The sequence below is a fragment of the Pseudonaja textilis genome, chromosome 10 (genome assembly GCF_049901715.1).
Source record: "Pseudonaja textilis isolate UNSWEBS1 chromosome 10, rPseTex1.2, whole genome shotgun sequence".
NCBI lineage: Eukaryota > Metazoa > Chordata > Lepidosauria > Squamata > Elapidae > Pseudonaja > Pseudonaja textilis.
In genome coordinates, this window is record NC_141999.1 from 8,322,635 (window position 1) to 8,341,779 (window position 19,145).

Consider the following 19,145-nt stretch of genomic DNA (forward strand, 5'->3'; position numbering starts at 1 on the left):
CGTAAGTGTGAGTAGTCACGAATTCACTTTTTTCAGTGCCACTGTAACTTGGGTCACTAAGTGAACTGCTGTAAGTGGAGGACCACCTGCATTACGTCTGGTTCGCCCCTCTTTTGAGTTACAAATGGGATACAAGTCTAACAAACCCCTTTAAAACTTTCAAAAGTTTGGAGAGGCGGCTCTGCAGAGATGAACAAGAGAAGGGCAGCCAGGCGCTGGGAACAAGACAAACCACTTTTATTTATGGAACCGGAAAACACCAGGAGAACTCAAGGCCACAGCGTCGCAGGCTGAACCATCCTCCAACTCAAGAACACAGTACTGCAATAGTTACCAGCTGCATGCAAGAGCTCACATGCTGAAGAACACGAAGAAGCAAACACCCACAATCCAGAGAGTCTACATCCCGCTTGGATATATTGGCCCTAGGGAAACCCGCCTTGTTCTCTTTTAACAGCCGCTTTCATCCTCTTTAGTGCCCGACCTCCCTCCTCCACCTTATGGCCCCCTTATGGGTGGGTCAGGAGGGAGGGAAAACAGGTATCCACCTACCTTCCCCTCGGACCGCTCACCATTTTCTTTGTAGGAGGATTTCTTTAAACAAAAAAATTAAAAACCCAAAACCGAAACCTCTTATCCTACTTTTCATTGACAAAACCAGTCCCAAGCAGGGAAGGGACATCAGGATTGCTTTCAATAGGTTTTTTCAGGATTGTTCTTGGTTCAAATCGGTGCTTTTCAAACCTGGCAGCTCTTAAGGTGAATGGACTTCAACTCCCAGCATTCCCCAGCCAGCATTGACTGAGGGATTCTGGCAGTCGAAAGTCCACCTACCTTAAGGTCGCCAAGTTTGAAAAACGCACAGGTTTAAATTTTCATAAGCTGCTGTGTGCAAGTTATTATTATAAACATCTGAGAAACCCCCCCCCCCTCCCCCGCCCGCCCTGCCACAACCCAAGCAAAATATAATTTGGCACCAGCTGCCTTTTGAGAAAGTATCATTCTTGGTCATTTGATTTTTCCCTGCAGATTATTTTGGAAAGATTTGTACTATTCGTCGTGGGATAGACAGAATTACATTCAAATAAAGGTGTGGAGCATTTCCACTATTCCTTAAGAGGAAAGCTTCAACCATGACAGAGTCCTGAGACAAGAATTGGTTTGTTTTCGAGGCCTTTCCACACCGGGGAATTCTTGGAGCCTATCCAGATATGACAGAGGTTAGCAAAGGACACTTGGGGTTCAAACATTATGCCGAGGTCATCTTTACAGCTTCACGCTAAGAAAGGAAAAGAAAAAAAATAATCCAGACTCCCTTTAGCACCTGTTGAATCTCTCTCCAGAAAAGAATCTATCTGGTTTCACCAGTGCGTTAAGAGTCAACGGAGCAGCACTCATGTGCATTGCGATACATTATGCTTGATGCTTTTTTTGTTTTTTTTTTTTAACTGCCAGCAAGTTAAGACTTTTGCTTCATATTACTCTACGAGATCACAGAGAGCTACAAAACATGCACGGAGACATCGTTTGCCCCTTTCCACCCCCCCTTCGTTTTTTTTCCTTTTAAAGTGGTGGTCCCGTCTTCATGGAACTCCGAGCCACAAATATTTGGCACCTCTTCGGCTATTTATTTATTCTTTTTCTTAAAAAAAAGGGGGGGCTTTAAAGACTCCCCTCCCCCTTCCCGCCAGCACACACACACACACACACCTTGCCCCAATCATTTAATGAACACCGTGTTGGGGGGGGGGTTAATCGTTACGTCATCATCATCAGCCCTATGATGGATTTTGAGTCGCTTTATGATCATCTTTAAACTTTGCAAAAGCTTGCCTCTGTGTGTGTGTATGTGTGTGTGTGTATGATAGATCTGAGCTGCTTTGGGAGTCTTCTGCCACCTAGAAAGAAGGCAGAAAGACAGCCCCCCAATAAATAAACAAATAAATAAATAAATACAAAGAAGGGCAAGAAATAAACCAACCCCTATTATAACACGGTATGACTTTGTGCAAGCTACTAGGGAAGAAGAGAGGCCGGACATAACACTATCTCCCCCGCCACAGAGCTGCCCCCTGCAGGACACAGAGGGAAGCTGCAAATTCCAGGAGAAGGCGCCTTTCTCCCACCACCTATTCCCGAGCACGCTCACTGCTCGGAGAGACACTGTTCTAAGGCGGCCATGCCGTACAGACTGGCCAGCTCCAAACCCCGGTGTTGCTGGATCCTCTCCAAGCATGGCTGGCTGGCTCTGGCCAGCTCCACCAAGACCCCCTGGTAAGCCCTCGTCACCTCCATATCCACAGAGGATGGGACGACGCGACCCAGCAAGGCCAGGAGGTCCTGCAGCCAGCCAGAACGCAGGACATCCTGGGGCAGCCACAGGAAGAGGGGCACGCAGCTAGCAAAAGCCTGCATCCCCAAAAACCACAACTCGCGGATGGCCGGCCAGGCGGCCTTGTAGGCGGGCGAAACACCAAGGGTCACGATCCCCCCCTCGGTGCTGGATTGGGCCACGTAAGCTTCGGCAAGGAAACGGATGGCAGCGCCGAAGAAACTCTCTGCTTCAGGTGTCCCCTGAAGACCTGAGAGGGAAAATGCAAGAGGCAGGTTAGATGGATCTGGGGCAATGTTTCTCTCTCTTATTTTAAAAAACAATTTATAATATAAAATACAAAAGAAAATAGTAGGAAAGATAGGGGAAGGAAAAGTGCAGGAAAAAGGGGGAAAAGAAAGAAAAGGCACTGACTTTTGACACCCTTTGGTGCAGTAGCACAAGACGATAACATCAAACTTCAACTTTTTACTTTTACATAATACTATAAACTAGCCACTTCTATAATCATAAGCCTATCTAATCGGTAAAACTCAAAACTGACGTTTCATTTTTTTCCCCCCACCTTAAGCACAAAGCCCAGAAGCGGTTTCCAAGTAGGGAAAAAAAGGAATTGTGTTTTTTCTTTCTTTAATCAAAGCAGTCAATTAACTCCATCAACTTCTGCAGCCCATTGTACATCCATTGTGGGAATCAAAATAGCTTTTCATATAAACATCAAAGTTCCAATCCTGCCGCCCCCCCCCCCAAGTCTTTTTCCATTAAACCCCAAAAGAAAGGTTTCTGGTTTTATCTTTGTGAGAATCTTCTGTATTAGGATGAGAATCCTACTCCAATTTTTCTTTGCTTTGTCACAGATCCACCATGAGTGATAAAAGGTCCTTTCTTTTTACTTTTACATTTCCAACATTCATTGGAATCTCAATTTTGGCAGCTTTCAGATGTGTGGACTTCAATTCCCAGAATTCCCCAGCCAGCTGGCTGGGGAATTCTGGGAGTTGGAGTCCACACGTCGGAAAAGTGATCCTGTTTAGCAAAAGCAATTTCCCTCCTCTTTCATCTTTTGGATTTAAGGCAGAATTAACTGGGGGCAAAATAAAAAGAAGTACTTTTGTCGGAATCAGGGAAAGTGCAGAAAGCTAGAGCAATCTGGCTTCTCTCCCATCCTTCCTCCTGAATTGGCCAGTCTGAACCTTCTGGAAATAACTACCACGCCTAATTCTGGAACAATGATTTTTATTTTTATTTTTTGCTCCAGACCATCCACTTCCAATCAATGTGGAAATCATCTTTGAAATGTTCTGGTCTGTCTAGGGGGAAACATGTGGGAAACGACGCTGTTCCGGCACAACCTGTTTTGCCCATTTTTAGCCTTCGTTCTGATCTCCAGAGGATTGTGGAGGAAAGGCAGGTTTGGGGAAAATAAAGGATTTGAAATAAGAACATCCCCGCAATTCAAAGCTGGATGGCTTGGGAAGACTTTGGACCCTTTGCTATCCAAGGCAGAGAAGTAGTTTGCTTGTTCCTGCTTTGGTAAAATACTTTCCAGATCTTGGCTGGCTTCCTTTCCAAGGGGAAAGGGGGAAAGGAGTCGACTCCTCCTCATGGATGACAGACAGCCCCCCTTCGGAACATGCGGACAGGGAAGAGGGTGAAATCCCTCGGAGGCTTTTCGGGGTGGGGGGGGGACTCCGGAGCCTGGCTAAAAGTTGCCCCGTGCCGGGGGGGGGGGAAACGGAGCTGAGTAACAGGCCAATTTTGGGGGGTGGGGGGAGGTTGTGGCCCCTCCCCCAAGGCCTCTCCAGGGCGGCCATCTTCCCCCGGAGGGAGGAGGTTGGAAAGGAGTGTGCTGCATGGGGGCGGGGAGCGGGGGGGGGGGAATGGTTGGGTGGGTCCATTCAGGTGCCCTTGACCAGGAAACCGCTGTCCATCTTGGGTCACGCTGGCTCAGATGAGAGATAAACAGATCGTCAGACTTGGAAGGGAACTTGTAGGTCATCTAGTCCAACCCCCTTCGGCCCTCAACTTTCGGAAGGCTGCTCTCCTATCTCCCCTGGTCCTTTTGTTCCTTAAAATCAGTTTTATGAGTTGGAAGGGACCTTGTAGGTCATCTAGTCCAACCCCCGCTCTCAAATAATGGAAGGCTGCTCTCCTGTCTCCCCTGGTCCTTTTGTTCCTTAAAGTCAGATTATGAGTTGGAAGGTCATCTAGTCCAACCCCTGAATAACAAGAGTTGGAAGGGACCTTGGAGGTCTTCTAGTCCAACCACTGCTCAAGCAGGAAACCCTATTCTATGGCTGCCCCGTCTCTTCTTAAAAGGGAAGAACACTAAGCACTTTGCGTGCACTAAGGCAAATTATCAATCAACTCCCAGTTGGGGATGGGGAGCACCATTAAAGCGTATAATCGGAATTTCTTCACCCCACAGCAGGTCTCAATAATTGATCAACCTCAACCTGGAACTGTGGATCAGTTCAAACTGTTATACAAGTAGTCCTCAACTTAGGACTACCATCGGAACCAGGTATTTCCATTGCAAAGCAAGGCAGTTGTTAAGTGAGTCACAGCTGATTTTACCACCTATTTTGCACCTGGTTGTTAAGCAATTCACGGCAGCTGTTGGAAGTCCTGAAACAAATTTGACATCCTGCACTGACTTTTGTTTGTTGGAAACTGGCTGGGCAGGTTCACAAATGGGGATCATGTGACCTTGGGATGCTGCAACAGTGGTAAATACAATCCAGGCCCCAGTGCCCCTATTGTTCTCCTGGGGTCATGGGGACGCTGCAGTGGTTGTAAATGCAAGGATCAACCTTAAGTCACTTTTTAACCTTAAATAGTCACTAAATAAGTCAAGGACTATCTGTAGAGGTGTACAGTTGTTATTTGCTGTGGCATGGGGAAAAAAAAATGCAACTGGTTAATAGGAAATCTGGGGCAGCACTCTACTTGGCACTGACTTGGCGATCTACGCACTACTTTAAATACAAGGAACGTGTCCTGGTTCTGCAAGTGCCCACCCACATTCATGGGAGCCCAGCCAACTAAGCGCTGAAACAAGATTCAAACCACCGGTGGTTTGGTCCCCTGCTCGGCTTCAAACGATTTAGTTCAGTCAATAGAAACGGAGGGGCCACCACTTGCCTGGATAAGCGAACAGTTTTCGGGCCATCATGAGCCCCAGCGTGGCCAGGTTGGCACTCAAAGTGAGATGTTCTCTCTGCGGCAGCAGAGACGAAAGAGATTTCAGCACCGTATCCATCAAGACTGAGAAACAATCTTCTCGGCTGTGGAAGAACAACGATAATCATGTATTTAGAAATATCTGACTGATAATGTGAGAATACATATAAGTAATTGTAAGGGAGGACTGTGGAGAGGATGCACAAAACAATTTGTAACCAACCGACACCCTGTATGTACGTAATTGGAAGATGGCTTGATGCTTTTATGTTGTGTTTGCGTGTGTTTGTCTAAAAATAAAATTTTGTTTTAAAAAAAACAAAAAAAGACTGAGAAACAATCTTCTCGGCTGTGGAAGGGGAGAGCAGAAGAGGTGATGTTTTCTGAGTTATTTGAAATTCCTCCTTCTTGCACGATATTCTTAGGACTTCTAAATCTGGCACTCTGCCCAAAAATAGGAAATGCAAGGAAACTCCAGGCGAAATAGAAATAATGAGGAAAATTTGGATGTGTGCAGAAATGGATAAATTGACACAAGAACTAAAAAATAAGGATGGATCTGATTATTACAAAATATGGGGAAAGTTTTATCACTGGTTGGAAAAAAGGAAGGATCAAGAATATAAGAAATGATTAAAGTTTATGTATATATTATATATATAAAATGTAAATATGTGCTATTTTTTAATATGAATTAGCGATGTAATACAACCATGATTGCATCATGTTCATTGTTTTTAAATGTCTTTTTCTTTTTTGTGTGTGTATGTTCAATAAAAAAAAATTACCATTTTTTTTTTTTTTTTGCTCTCTGCTTCAACAACACTAGGAGGATTTGATGAAGAGGTTAAAATAAAAGACAGGCCCAAAGCCACTTCTTGCTGGAATTTCCTCAATTGAAATCCAGAGCGTAATCTCTTGAGCTGGTTTTTCATGCTTTTTATTTTATCTTTCTATTGACATCCTGCCTAATTCTGAACCGCACATAGATCAACTCATGGCGTGGCAAGAGTGACAAGGAAAAAACATGGGGAAGATGGGTTTTTAGAAGCAACCAAATACATTGGCATTTCCCGATAAACCACATTTCAACAGAATCTCACAAAGTCAAACGCTTCCAGGGAAAAACCACCAGGATAAAAGGGCTGGGGTGGAAACCAAGTTGTATAAAAGACAGGGCGGTTACGGGCAGGCATGACGAGCCTTCAGATGTTTTAACTATTTTAAAGGCCATCGTGCAGAATACAGAATAACACAATCAGAAGGGACCTTGGAGGTCTTCTAGTCCAACCCTCCCCTGCCTGAGCAAGAGACCCTGTACCATTCCGGACAAATGGCTGTCCAATCTCTTCTTAAAAACCTCCAGGGATGAACCATCCACAACTTCTGAAGGCAACTTCCGTTCCACAGGTTAATTGTTCCCACTGGCAGGAAATTCCTCCTTAGTTCTAGGTTGTTTCTCTCCTTGGTTTGTTTCCATCCATGGCTTCTTGTCCTGGAGAATAGCTCGACTCCCCTCTTCTTTGTGGCAGTTCCTCAAGTACCGGAAGACTGCTCTCATGTCACCTCTAATCCTTCTCTTTGTTAATCTAGAAATACCCAGTTCCTGGAACTGTTCCAACATAGTTTTTGTCTCCAGACCCCCAATAACCTCCGTTGCTCTCCTCCGCACTCTTTCTCATTTCTTCCCATTGTTAAGCGCTGTTTGGTCTCACACAACAAATTACCCCTTGGGATGTTCCCCCCTTTCACTGGAAATAGTCAAACCAGCTATCCGTCAGGACTAACTAATTCTGCAGTCCAGATCTTTTTCTAGGCAAGGGGTTGGACGGGTTGATCTCCATGTTCTAGCCTACGACTCTAGCATGGAGGCGTTCACAGGAATACGTCCAGATGCTTTCAGCGCAAAGGGCATTGATGGGGCTTGCAAAACTGCCTGCTGTCAGAAACCCTGCAAAACATCAGCCCAGAACACAAGAGTTTCATAATCACAGCAGCCGAATGTGCCACAAATGCCTTTTAGATCTCTGTGTTCAATGTGCAGAGATCGCTAAGAGCAGCCCAGGCACATGAGGAGTCGTGTGCCCACTAGCGCTCTCTCTCTCTCACGGAATGCTGGCAAACGCCTACGCAGGAGCAATTAGCATCAACTCCCTGCAGAGTGCTTCGCTAAAGCAACAAACTGAAGCGGACCTTTCTAACAAGGAAAGGAGTTGCTTACACCTCCACCTACGTACATTACCTGATTAGATCGGGAGCGGTGACAACGAAATTCAGGAAAATCTCGCACGAGGTTTGAAGACTGGCTTCAATAACTTTTGAAGCGGACTGGGATTCGGTGTTCGAAACAAAGGTCTCCCAGCGGTGCAGGAAATATTGGCACAAGAGAACAGGCGCCCCCTCCGAAATTAGGATCTCACGGGGGCGATCTTCGGCAGTCAGGTGGCTCAAACCAGGTAACAGGAATCTAAGGAGGGGAAACACAAGGCCCTGGAAGTGAATTTAAAGCCAGAGAGTTTTGAATTAATCATTCGATCCAAAAGCCTGCAAACAGCCTTCCAAATGGACTTTCATTCTGGACTTAAAGGCAAAGATAAAGGACCTGTGAGGAAACGTTTCCATGAGGAAATGTTTCCGTGTTTCAAAGCAAGAGGTGTTGGTAACCTGTTCAGTCAAATTATGGTACCTACATCTCAGGGGCTTGAAGATAATATAGTAGTGGAGAATTTCTCAGTTGCAATAGAACAGAAAACTAGGAGAAGTTGAAGATAAACAAATCCAAAGTTAGTGGAGTCATGACAGACATGGTTTCTCCAATCCAGCTCTTACCAGAGTACTGGCGAGACAGCAAGAAATTATATGGAGGGTACAGAAATAAATGCATGAACTTTTCTTTATATGTGGGCCCAGAACCATCATTACAAATTGCTGCACAATCCTCCTGAAGTTTGCTGCATTTATAATACAACCACTGCTAGTGATTACAAGCTGTTGTAGTTAACAGCAAGACTATCAGATATCTTAAAACCCACTGTTTCTCAGCCTTGCTAGCTTTCAGTTGCGTGGACTTCAACTCCCAGAATACCTTAGCCAGTCTTGCTTAGTATGAAGAAATGATTAAGCAATACTCTGAATGTTTTGCAAAACAAAATTATGCCAATGACAAGGAGTGTTGGAAGCTGTAAGTCAGCATGAAGAAAAAGGACACGCAAGCCTCATCCTGCAATCAGAAGAGGAAGTAGGCCAGGGGTCTCCAAACTTGGCAACTTTAAGATGTGTGGATTTCAACTCCCAGAATTCCTCAGCCAGCTTTGCTCTGGAACTAGGCATACAGACTTTAGTTTCGACATTAATAGAAGGAAGACTCTCCATAAAAGTCAACATCAGTAGGACAAATCTGCCCTGGAATTGGTCAAGAAATCGGAGTACTGGACATACAAAATTGGACATCCCATACAATGTCCATGTTAAAAGATGGCCCTCTCTCTTCCATGGAGGACGGCCAAATCTCTGGGCCTCCTACAAGCACAGGATGGAACCAGGCCAAGGCATGGCAAATCACCCATAATTAACACTCTAAAAAGAAACTTCATCTGACTCTCCTCAAGAAGCAAAACATTGGGGAAAGTTTCCCAAAACAGAGTCGCCTGTCACTTTATCGTGCTTTTATAAAGGGTGCAACTGAGGCTAGGAAGTTGAACACGGATGCTGCAAATTTGAACCAGGGTCTTTTCTGCCTTTCAGACGACCCATCTGATCGTCAAATGCAAACAAGACAGAACTGCAGGCCGTCCTCAAATTACAGTCCTCAACTGTCACGAGATGTGATTCCCCCCTTTGTGACCTTCTGACCAGCAAAGTCAATGGGGATTCACTTAACAACTGTGTTACTGACTGAACACCTGCAGCGATTCCCTTAACAACGGTGGCAAAGGACAAAACGGTGGCAAATTCACATAACAACTGTCTCCCTCAGCTCGATTGTGGTCGTAAGTTGAGGACGACTTGCATTTCAGTTCTAACCCTGGGAACAAGGGGCTCGTGGCCAAAAGGACCAGAGATGCACTGATCTGTTGGAGAGAAACCCTGTCAGCTCCTGTATTCCAGCAACCACCTGTATTTTTCACCTCAGAGCGTCTCCCCTCCAAAGAGGCTCCGGGATGGGGCCTTGTCCAGCCTGCTCCTTTTCGGACTGTGAAGCGCTTCGCCGGCTTCTCCTCTCCTCTTCGAACTGCACCTTGGCATAGTAAATGAGGAACGGGAGCAGGTCGCAGATCTCCTGCTTGAGGAACGAGGTCTCTTCAGCCAGCCAGGCGCCCAGGATTCGGACAGAGGCGAAGATGAAAGGATCCTCCAGCTTCTTCTGCCCTACCTGAGTAACAGGAGAAGAAGAAGAAAAGAAAAAAACACACACACACACCTCTCCAAATCCCACCTTCACGAAAACAGCGGAGGCAAGAGGCCTTGCAAGGCCGAATCCCAAGGAAGACCCCCTTGAGGAGGCTGAAAGAGCTGGCCTCCGTCGGACCATAAATGCCAGGCCTGCCCCAACGTAGGTCTTTAGGAAAGAAAGACCCTCCACTCCGCTTGGTTGAAGGGGTGATAGGTTCTTTTACTAAAGTTAAGCGGTTGCAGCCAAAGTACTGCGTTTTCTTGAATGGACAGCTCAGGCACTCGGCTGAGAAAAACCACTGCACTTTCCCACCTTTCTGCTTTAACTAAAGTGACTTTCAGGACCCAAATGGCTCCCAGCTGACAACTCAGTTGAAACGGAAGCCTCGAGGGCACACATTTGGAAAGAACTGCAAAGGAATGCCGCCTAAAATTCCCCTTCCCGCCCCCATCTAGTCCTCTTGTACGCCAAACGTTTTACACGCCAGAATGGCCTCTTTGTAGACCAGGCGCACCTCGCCAATCTGACCCACTTCCCAGCCCCAACCTCCCATCTGAAAGGGATCATTATCTGCCCCGGGCAACAGGCTCTTCTCTTACCTGTCTCAGGTAATGTATGACAGCCCCCAAAGCTTCCTCCAGGATCCCCACCAGCTGCACTTTCTGGGTCTCTTGCAGGAGAGAGCCTTTCTCTCGGGTGCACTCCACGATGGCCAGCTCCATCAGGATGTAGCAGGCAGCCATCAGTTCCCGCTTCTTATCCACCTCCGACAGGTCCAGCTCCTCCAAGGTCAAGCGGACTTCCACACAAGCCAAGTTGACCAAGAGGGCGAAAAATTTGCTGCCAGAACTGCCGGCTGGGATCCAGGCTGAGCTGCAGGCTTGGGAGAGGCAGGCCGAAAGCTTCAAGGCAGGGTCTCGCTGGGAAGAGCTTAGCTTGCTTGTTAAGATGCTCGACAGGCCTCGGTAGAGGGGCAGGAGGCATTCACAGCCTGGGGGCAGAAGAGGAGGCACAAAGCGGGCCAGCACTTCGCACAGCTGGAATTTGGTCATGTCTTCGGCCTTCTGGAACTCCGCACTGAGGACGCTAAGCACACCCATAAGGTCAGTGGTAGCTCTCTGCCAACACTTGGTTTCCGCCGCTGTCAGGAGCCCCACCAGCAGCTGAAGGGCCTGATCGTAGCCGTAGCTGTGGTTCACGTAGGCCTGGCAGAGGGCGGAGAGGGCGCCCCTGTTGATCAACTCCCTGGGACCCTTGGGGGTAGCCAAGATGGCTCTGAGGCATTGGTAGGCATCGTCAATCATGGCACTGTAAGAAGCATCTCTGGTCTTGGCTGAAACCACGTCGCTGAAAGTGGGGATTTTGTTCAGCATCTGCGGGTGCCGGGCTAAATCTGGATCGGTGCAGAAACAGGCCAGCAGAGTGAGACCCAGAGCTTGGAAAGTGTGCTGAGGGCAGCCCTCGGGGGGATCCTTGGAAGTCAGAAGCCGGTTTGGGAATGTGAAGCCGACGGCATCGAAAATCCTTCGACGGGCTTTGGAGTTGATTTCCCCTGCTTTGATCGCTTTGGTCACCTGAAAAAAGCAGCAAGAGGTACCAAAAGGTGGTGATGGTGGTGGTGGAGAGAGTCCAGCTCTTTGCCTGGGCTAAGAAGTGAATTAGAAACCTCTCTCCACTCATGCTGCCCATCTTTGATTTATAGGAGAAGTTTAAACTCAACAAAGGACCTAAATAACATTCAAAAGCTGCTGGTCCTATTATCATCATCACCACCACATTTTACAGGTGGGACCCAGGTGAGTTTATCTCTCAGATAGTTAGCCAACTGCTAATGAGTAGCTAAAATGAATAAGGATTTCCTTCCTTCCTTCATCCCGCCCCGCCCCGCCGACTGGGTCAGGGACTTACCAGGAGCAAAGCTGCAAATTGTTCGCTATCATTACTTGCATCACGAAATACATTCAGGCATCTCTCCAGGGTACAATTCTTGCTGCTCTCACCATCATCAACAATTCCGGAGTTTGAGGCCATGGTGCCAACGTTGACTGTCAAAAAAGAGAAAAGGAATAACTCAGAAAGACAGAAAGGCTCCGCTCCAAAGTAATACTGGGAAATCAAGCACGAATCTGGCTTTCGTTGTCAGGAAGGAACTGAGTGCCAACTGAAAGTGGCCCTTTTTATCTCCCGGGATGGCCATCAGACCAACCTCAAGCTTGGCCCAGCTATTATCGGGAGAAGGAGCAGCTGCAGGCAGCTCGCCTCTTCCATTCTACCAGAAAGAACACTTAGCTCCAGCAACGCACAATCCTACGACTGTCAAAGTAAAGAGTACCTTGGTCTCTCACCCATCTGCCACAGGAACAAGAACTGTCAATTGTTATTTAAGGAACAGCGCAAGCAAAAGGAGGGCAGCCCACCCCAAATTGACTATAATAATAACCTATAGCGGCTCACCACTGTATCCGGCTTTGAAGAATGGTTCTTTTCCTCCTTCTTCCTTTTAGACTTTTGTTTGCAGGCCTGATAGTAGAGGTTCTCTCGCTTTTGACGTGAGCTGCTCTGGAAAACAATGGCCCCGTGGTGTTTTTTTTCTTTTTTTTTAGTGACAATGACAAAGAATTTTGGATTATCAGAACTGAGCGACTGTGCCGGTGCACGCTGTTCCAATAGCGTAGATTAGGATGTCTAACCTTCAGCATTGAGTCCACAAATAGATCTGGGGATCTGCAGATCGTGCAGACAGATTTATGTTATGAATTAAGGAACACGATGACACTATTTGTTTGCAATGTGATCTGAAGGTGAAGGACCAGTCTTTTGTCATGTCAGAATGCTTTCTGGATCACCTACACCTTTCCAGCTCATCAGACCTCTGCTGTTGTGGTGGCCCAGTTAAACTGTCCATCCTGGTGCCTACTGCCCCACTCCCCCAGGGTTTCAGAGGTTTTACGGGAGTTTTCCAGCACTCTTTGCAGGCAGCTCTATGCCCCTCACCAACCTCTGGAATATGGTGCTGGCAAAAGCAGTAGATAAGGATTGCCTCAAGTGGTCTCTCCTTGTAGATCCCTGTAAATTCCTTGGTTTGTTGAGGAATTGGAGTGAGGGTGGACGAAACCAGAATAAATCTGATGGCTCATGAGTGCATGTCCACATTCGTGAATGCACCATAAAAATGGGGGAGTTTTAACTTCCTGGGTCTGCAGCGTTGCACCCAGTGACTCTGTTCAGCCTCGGATCTGGGAGGCTGCTGTGACATATTTACAAATCATTTTGGCAGGTACAATTGCTTGTATTCTTCTCAGCTGGTTTCCTCCTGGAAAGAATCTTGGCAAAGATTCTGGCAAGGGATTCTTTGGAGCTTGTGCAGACCAAGGATGTGGAGTGGGACTGTGGCAATACCTGCAACTTTGACTCATGATCCAACGGGACAATTTGTGAAAATTAGGGAAGGTTGTGAAGAAGGTGAGAGACCAAAGAGGCTGAGTGCCTTCTGTGTCTTGGCAGGCAAGAACTTTCAGAAGATGACGAAAGCCACGGAGAAAGATAAAGGGAGGGAGATGCATTCAGTCCTACTGCGATAGCTTTCCAATAAAAGTAGCATTGACCTACCTGGCATTGGTTCCCTAGTTTAGTCTTCCTTAAAAGGTTGACAGGGAGGCCACCTACGAATTGGAATGAAGATTCCCATCCTCATGTATTAACATGGGGTTTCTTTGGTCTGCGGGCCTTTTTAAAGCAGAAAGCTCTGGCCACCATGATTCATGCCCTTCTCTCCACACAGGTAGACTATAGTAACACACTCTATGTAGGACCACCTTTAAAGATAACTCGGATGCTTCAACTAGCAGCTTGGTCTGTTAATTGGAGGGAGTAGATTCAGCAGGGTACATTTACTGTGCTGCACTGGCTGTTGGGTTACTTCTGGGTTCTGTTCAAATTGTTGGTTACCATTTTAAAGCTCGTCACGAATTGACACTTGCAGAATTGTTTCTTGCCCTTACTTGGTCTCTCCCATGCTGCCTTTAAGGGAAGGTCTGTTGTCAGGCCGAAGCCCAGGGGAAGAGACAGTGACATCCAGTTGAGTCCAATATTTTATTTACTTACAGCTAGTAGACAGAATCTTGCCAAACTAAAGCTATAGCTTTCTAAGCTATTAGATATATCTTGACAGATTCTAGGATGTGGCTACCCTGAACTCCTTTCTCCCCCTCTCCTCTCCAACTCCGTGATTCACAGTCTCTTCATCTGAGTCTCTTTCTGGGAAAACTCTTGAGTTGGTCAAATTCTTTCCCTCTGCTGCTGTAGGTGCACACTCCATCACACAGTGGAAGGTTCCCACCCAAATGAATATGTGGTGAGAAATGGTAATGTACTTTTTCCGTGGCTTTCTTCATTTTTGTAAAAGTTTTTGCCTGCCTAGACATAGAAGCTACCCAACGGTCTTTCAAAAGCCACTAACTATCTTACTATTCCACAGGGCACTCGGGATACGAAAGGCAAAATGGCTGCCTTCTGTTGGCTAGATAAGAGTCATGTAATTTTTGTGTCTGTTACTGTTTCACTTGGCTGTAAAGTGCCTCGGCTTCTCAGAAGTGGATGGTCTTTAAATATTTATATATAAATAAATATTTATATACTCAGGAACCCAGGAATTTATCAAAAGCAGCAGAATGTGGCTATTCAGAAAATCTGTTTCTGTCCCCCCCCCCCCAATAGTTACTTTCCGGCAACCTAATCCAGGGAGAATAATTGGGGAGGTGGGGAGGAAGTGAGAAAGCTTTTCAACTGGTTCTATTGTTAGACAACCATGAGTCATAAACTTTTGCACTGGCTGCAAGACACTCTGATCTGCCACTTCTGATCTCCTGCCCATTCCTCACCTAGAAATGTCAGCAAAACATTGTTAAAAATTATGTTCTATGTGAACCATTAAAACAGGGTTAATAAAACCAGCCTAAGATTTAAGAATTATCTTCATTGCTACATAGAATTCTGATTCTGCTTGATTTTCCCTTACATATAAAATATTGCCAATATATTCAGCCTTAGCCACTATAACGTCCTCAGAACAAGTTGATTTATATTGTTCAAAAACCATCAAAATTTGGAAAATCGTAAAATATACAGTTGCGATAAACTGGTTTATTTCAGACATTTGAATGATAATGTTGGCCGATAATCTGAAAAATTACGTCAACATTTAATACAAAATAATGTTTTAACATAGCTCAAATGAGGAATGAAGCTGTGCACAATGTCTTTTGAAAACATAAAAATGTTCTTTTTCTAATATTTAAGTCCTTCTTTTCTCTTTTGCTTCTCTCAACCTTGCTGTAGTGCACACTATAAAAATATTCTACAATAAATAATGGTTCTGCAGCATATTTCACAGATGACCAATTAAAATAGAAACAGCCCCCTTAAGAACAGGATGTGGAAGAGACGGGGAATCTCATGAGAACGAGATCCAACCTAGAAATGAGGAATTTCGTGACAGTGAGAACTATTAAGCAGTGGAAGAGCTTGTCTCCTGGAGTTGTGAGTGCTCCCATCACTGGAGGTTTTCAAGAAAAAAATGGACATTCATTTGTCCAAGTGGTATGAGGATGCTTGCCTTGGGTGGGGGGTTGGACTAGAAGGCCTCCAAGGTCCCTTCCAACCCTCTAATTTTATGAATGAAATTTGTGAAATATAGCTTTAAAACACGGGAGAGGGAGTATCAGATGTGCTACCTTGATATCTCTGAGAAAGACTGAATGTAAGTCTAAGCAATAACAAATTAATATTACTATTAAAGCATAAAATTCTAAATGGATAAGAAAGGGAACCTTTTGGTCTTTTTATAGTTGCTAGCTTAATGACAAATTTGGAATGTTAAAACTCTAGCCCATTTTTAAAATAGGTTTTTGCCCTTGGAAAATGGAAATGTTATTTGCTCAATCCAGGTGTGAGAGCATCTGTGTGCACGCGCACTTTATTCTTGGATGGTTCTAATTGAAAGGAACGGAACAAATAATCATGTGACACATTTTTATAAAAATATCCAGGACTTCATCCGTGCAGAAAGATGACAATAGTAGTTGTGACCTCAGCTCCTCTACCATGAAAAAACACAGAAATGTAGGTTCTTTTAAATTCAGATCTTCCTGACTGGAAAAATATAAATCTTTAAAAAGCTGCCCGGCAGCTCCTAGGCTGACAAAATGTGAAGAAATAAAACCAACATTATTATTCTTACACCAGAATCCAGATTCTGGAAGGAAGGATGGCTTCTTAAAAGGGATGGAGAGAGTAATTAAGGCAGAAAGTCTTCCATCCATGGCCAGAATCAAATCCAGATTCAGACTGGAGCTGCTGAAGATGTATAACCTTGGACCATCCTGTTCTAATTAGGTTACTTCTACTAACCTAACAGGAACCAACGGAACATGCTTGTGTCACGTAATTAAAGGCATCTCCAGACGTGCCCAAGTCACAGCACATCTGTCAGAACTGCACTGGTGATCAATTAGATTGTAGGTGCAATTCAAGATGCTTGTTTTCACCTTTAAAGCTGTACATGGCTGGCATGTTTAAAGACCATTTTGTTCCAGCTGTCTGCTCATCCAGTATGATCTAGTAGGGAGACCCCATCCTTGCGGAACCAGAGTTCTTTTTCTTGTAAGCCCCCCCACCCCCACCCCAAATATTTGGAACAGTGCTATCTCTAGGGTCAGATCAGCACCAATTTGCTGCTCAGGAAAGCCATCACCTATTCTGGGGAGCCTTTGAAGATTTATGATACGGCGTGTCTCTTCCTTGCAGCAGGCAATTGTTACGGCTATGACTGTTTGCCTTGGTGCCTTAATGGCAAGCAAGATTGTTATTGGGTTAATGTTTTTCCTGGTGTTTCTTTTCTAAATAATTTTGTATAATTTCTAAGCCATTTAGAGCCTTCTTGGAACTGATCAGCATATAAATTGCAGCAACAAATTAATAAGTATGCCTTCTCCCTTTGCATTTAGTGGATTTTTATTCTTCTTTAAAGGAAGCTTTCACAAGGCAAATGTTTTAAATGCTTTAAAAACAAAACTATTCAATAAAAGCAAAATCAAACATACATACATATACACACACATTTATAATAGAGTCAACAGTAAGAACAATTATGTGTTTTGGGAACAGTATTCAAAAACACACACAAAAATAGGACAAGCAGAATGTCACAAATGTGAAACCATCACAAAGAGTTGCTGTCCATGGTACTAACGTTTCTCATCAGATTTTTGGTGGCTAAAAGAAAGCTAGTCTTAGAGACTTAGGAGACTGGACAATTCAAGTAAGAACAAACCAGGAATAATTTTATAGCTTACATCCAGCTCTTGACTGCAAAAAAAAAAATTCCTTTATGCAGAGCCTCTGCTCACTTTTCTGAATACTTGCTCTGCAGAGCAGTCAAAAATGGGTTGCTGGTTTACTGTTGGTAAGGGTTGAAAAATCAGCAATTTGTACCAAGTGGCTTAGATAGAAGAAGCCTCAGTAATGATAGTTAGGAGGAACAAACTAGCAATTGTGTTTAACCTACTCATATAACCAGCGCTTATAGTTCAGTGGGTAGTTACAAATAGGTTAATGATGGTTCACTTAACTACAGGCAAGCCTGCAAAGAGAAAAAGAAACCCATCCTTTTCTTCCAGCATCTCTATGCAAAACCACTGCATTCCCATTGTTCACCCAGCAGGCAATCAGGGATCTTAAACAGATTTGCCTGGCGGGAGGCTTCTCCCCCTTTCCTCAGTGATCCTAATTAAAATCACTCATTTTTCGCAGCAGGAATGCAGCTAATTGCAATTAGGTTGCAGGAGAAACAAAAGCCTGGTTGCTCCCTTTTCTCTTCCAGTTATGATCTGAGGAGGAATGGCTTGATGGGTATCAGTGGTGCAAGCAGGTTCCTAAACGCTGTTGCAGGCAGCGGCTCATGCAATCCAAGAACCTGACCCCCCCCCCCCTCGCATGCTCCAAGCCATCCACCCTTCCAAGCTGCCTTCCTTCGCCTTGGCAACCAGCCCCACGGGATCCCCAGGAGACCACAACCCGGCCATCCAAACCAGCCCCACAGATGTCCAGCAGGGATGGAACCGCTGTCAAAACTGATGCCAACAGAGGCAGCCAAAAGCCTTGGACCCGGTGCTGCTGCTAAGGGCAAACTCTGCCCAAGAAGCAGTGGATGGGAGGGTGTTTTTTTGGGGGGGGGGTGAATTGCCCCTCTGAAACACAACTGAACCCCCCACCCTCCCCTCAGAGACACCATCCAGCGTTTGAAAAGGACAGCACGAAACCCCACCCCACCCCAGCAAAACTCTTTCCACCAAATACCCCAGGCGGGAGAGGCGGGGGGGGGGGGTCCGGTTTTCCCACGACCGCCCCACGCCGAGCTCCCCTGGCTTCCACGCAGCACAAAAGGGACGTCGGCACAGTGGGGAGGAAGACTCCGCTGCAACGGTACTTTTCGCTGTTCTCCCCCGCCCGCCCGCAGCCCGGCCCCCGAGGGCGGGACGGGACGGGCGCTGCCTCTCCGCCCAACCCGACCGTGGGGGGCCGCGTGGGGGGCACGGATGGAGGGGGATTGCAAAGGGGCCGCCCCAGCCCTGCCTTCCCTAACTGCGACATCAGGCGGGAGAGGCCAGATTCCTCTCCCCCCACCACCGCCCCCCCCCCAAATAAATGTGCGCCGCGGCAACGGCGTGCGCGAGACTAAAGGGCGCCCTTTGGGAGGCTCAGCCCCCCCCCCAACCCCGCCCTCCTCCTCTCAGCCTCCCTGGCTGCCCAAGCTCTGAGGGGGACGGGTGGCCTGGGCTGGCCTGGCCTGGGGTCCCCTCGCCGCCTCAGGGCTTCTTCCCTTGCTTGACTCTCTGCCTTCCGAATGGGCCGCTCGCTTCCCTTCATTACCTCACAGCCGACCGCGTGCTTCTCCTCCGGCTCTCCCGGATGGCATCTGCCAGGAGCGAGCGCGCGCGCCGAAGGACCGTCTGCCGCTCTCTCCAACGCAACGCCTGTCGGCTTTCCCTCTCCGCCCGCCCCCCGCTCCTCACCTCTACTTGGCTTTTTTTCCCCCTCCTTTTCTCTCTCTCTCTCTCTCTCTCTCTTTCGTTAGCCAATTCCTTGACGGCTTGCTAATCGAGCTCCCAATCATCGGTCGCCTTGATGCGACCTCTCTGCGAAGCCTCTCCCGCCATGTCATCTAAAGGCAACGACAGG

At 46.4% G+C, this 19,145-nt stretch overlaps 1 protein-coding gene across 3 annotated transcripts; it reads right to left on the bottom strand.

The window, feature by feature from the left end:
* Positions 1-220: 220 nt before the first annotated feature.
* Positions 221-19,001, bottom strand: NCDN (neurochondrin). Of its 3 annotated transcripts, none has more exons than XM_087939613.1 (8): positions 18,837-19,001; positions 12,363-12,462; positions 11,817-11,953; positions 10,508-11,482; positions 9,643-9,887; positions 7,758-7,982; positions 5,477-5,619; positions 221-2,582 (listed from the first exon to the last, which is right to left on the bottom strand). In XM_087939613.1, the coding sequence occupies exons 3-8, from the start codon at positions 11,937-11,939 to the stop codon at positions 2,146-2,148; spliced, it is 2,148 nt and encodes a 715-aa protein (XP_087795739.1). In that variant the 5' UTR covers positions 11,940-11,953; positions 12,363-12,462; positions 18,837-19,001; the 3' UTR covers positions 221-2,145. The 3 variants fall into 3 exon arrangements, with proteins under 3 accessions (XP_087795739.1, XP_026558432.1, XP_087795740.1); XM_026702647.2 differs by having other exon boundaries at positions 12,363-12,467; positions 18,837-19,000; XM_087939614.1 differs by lacking the exon at positions 12,363-12,462 and having other exon boundaries at positions 18,837-18,956.
* Positions 19,002-19,145: the final 144 nt, after the last annotated feature.

Bases quoted from the DNA above. Each gene is read 5' to 3' on its own strand.
- NCDN (XM_087939613.1), bottom strand. From the start codon at position 11,939: ATGGCCTCAAACTCCGGAATTGTTGATGATGGTGAGAGCAGCAAGAAT. The intron at 7,983-9,642 runs GTGAAAAATACA...TCCCCTCCTTAG, and splicing joins TGGAGGGGAGACGCTCTGAG to ATTCCTGTTACCTGGTTTGA. The intron at 5,620-7,757 runs GTAATGTACGTA...GTTCTTCCACAG, and splicing joins ACCGCTCCCGATCTAATCAG to CCGAGAAGATTGTTTCTCAG.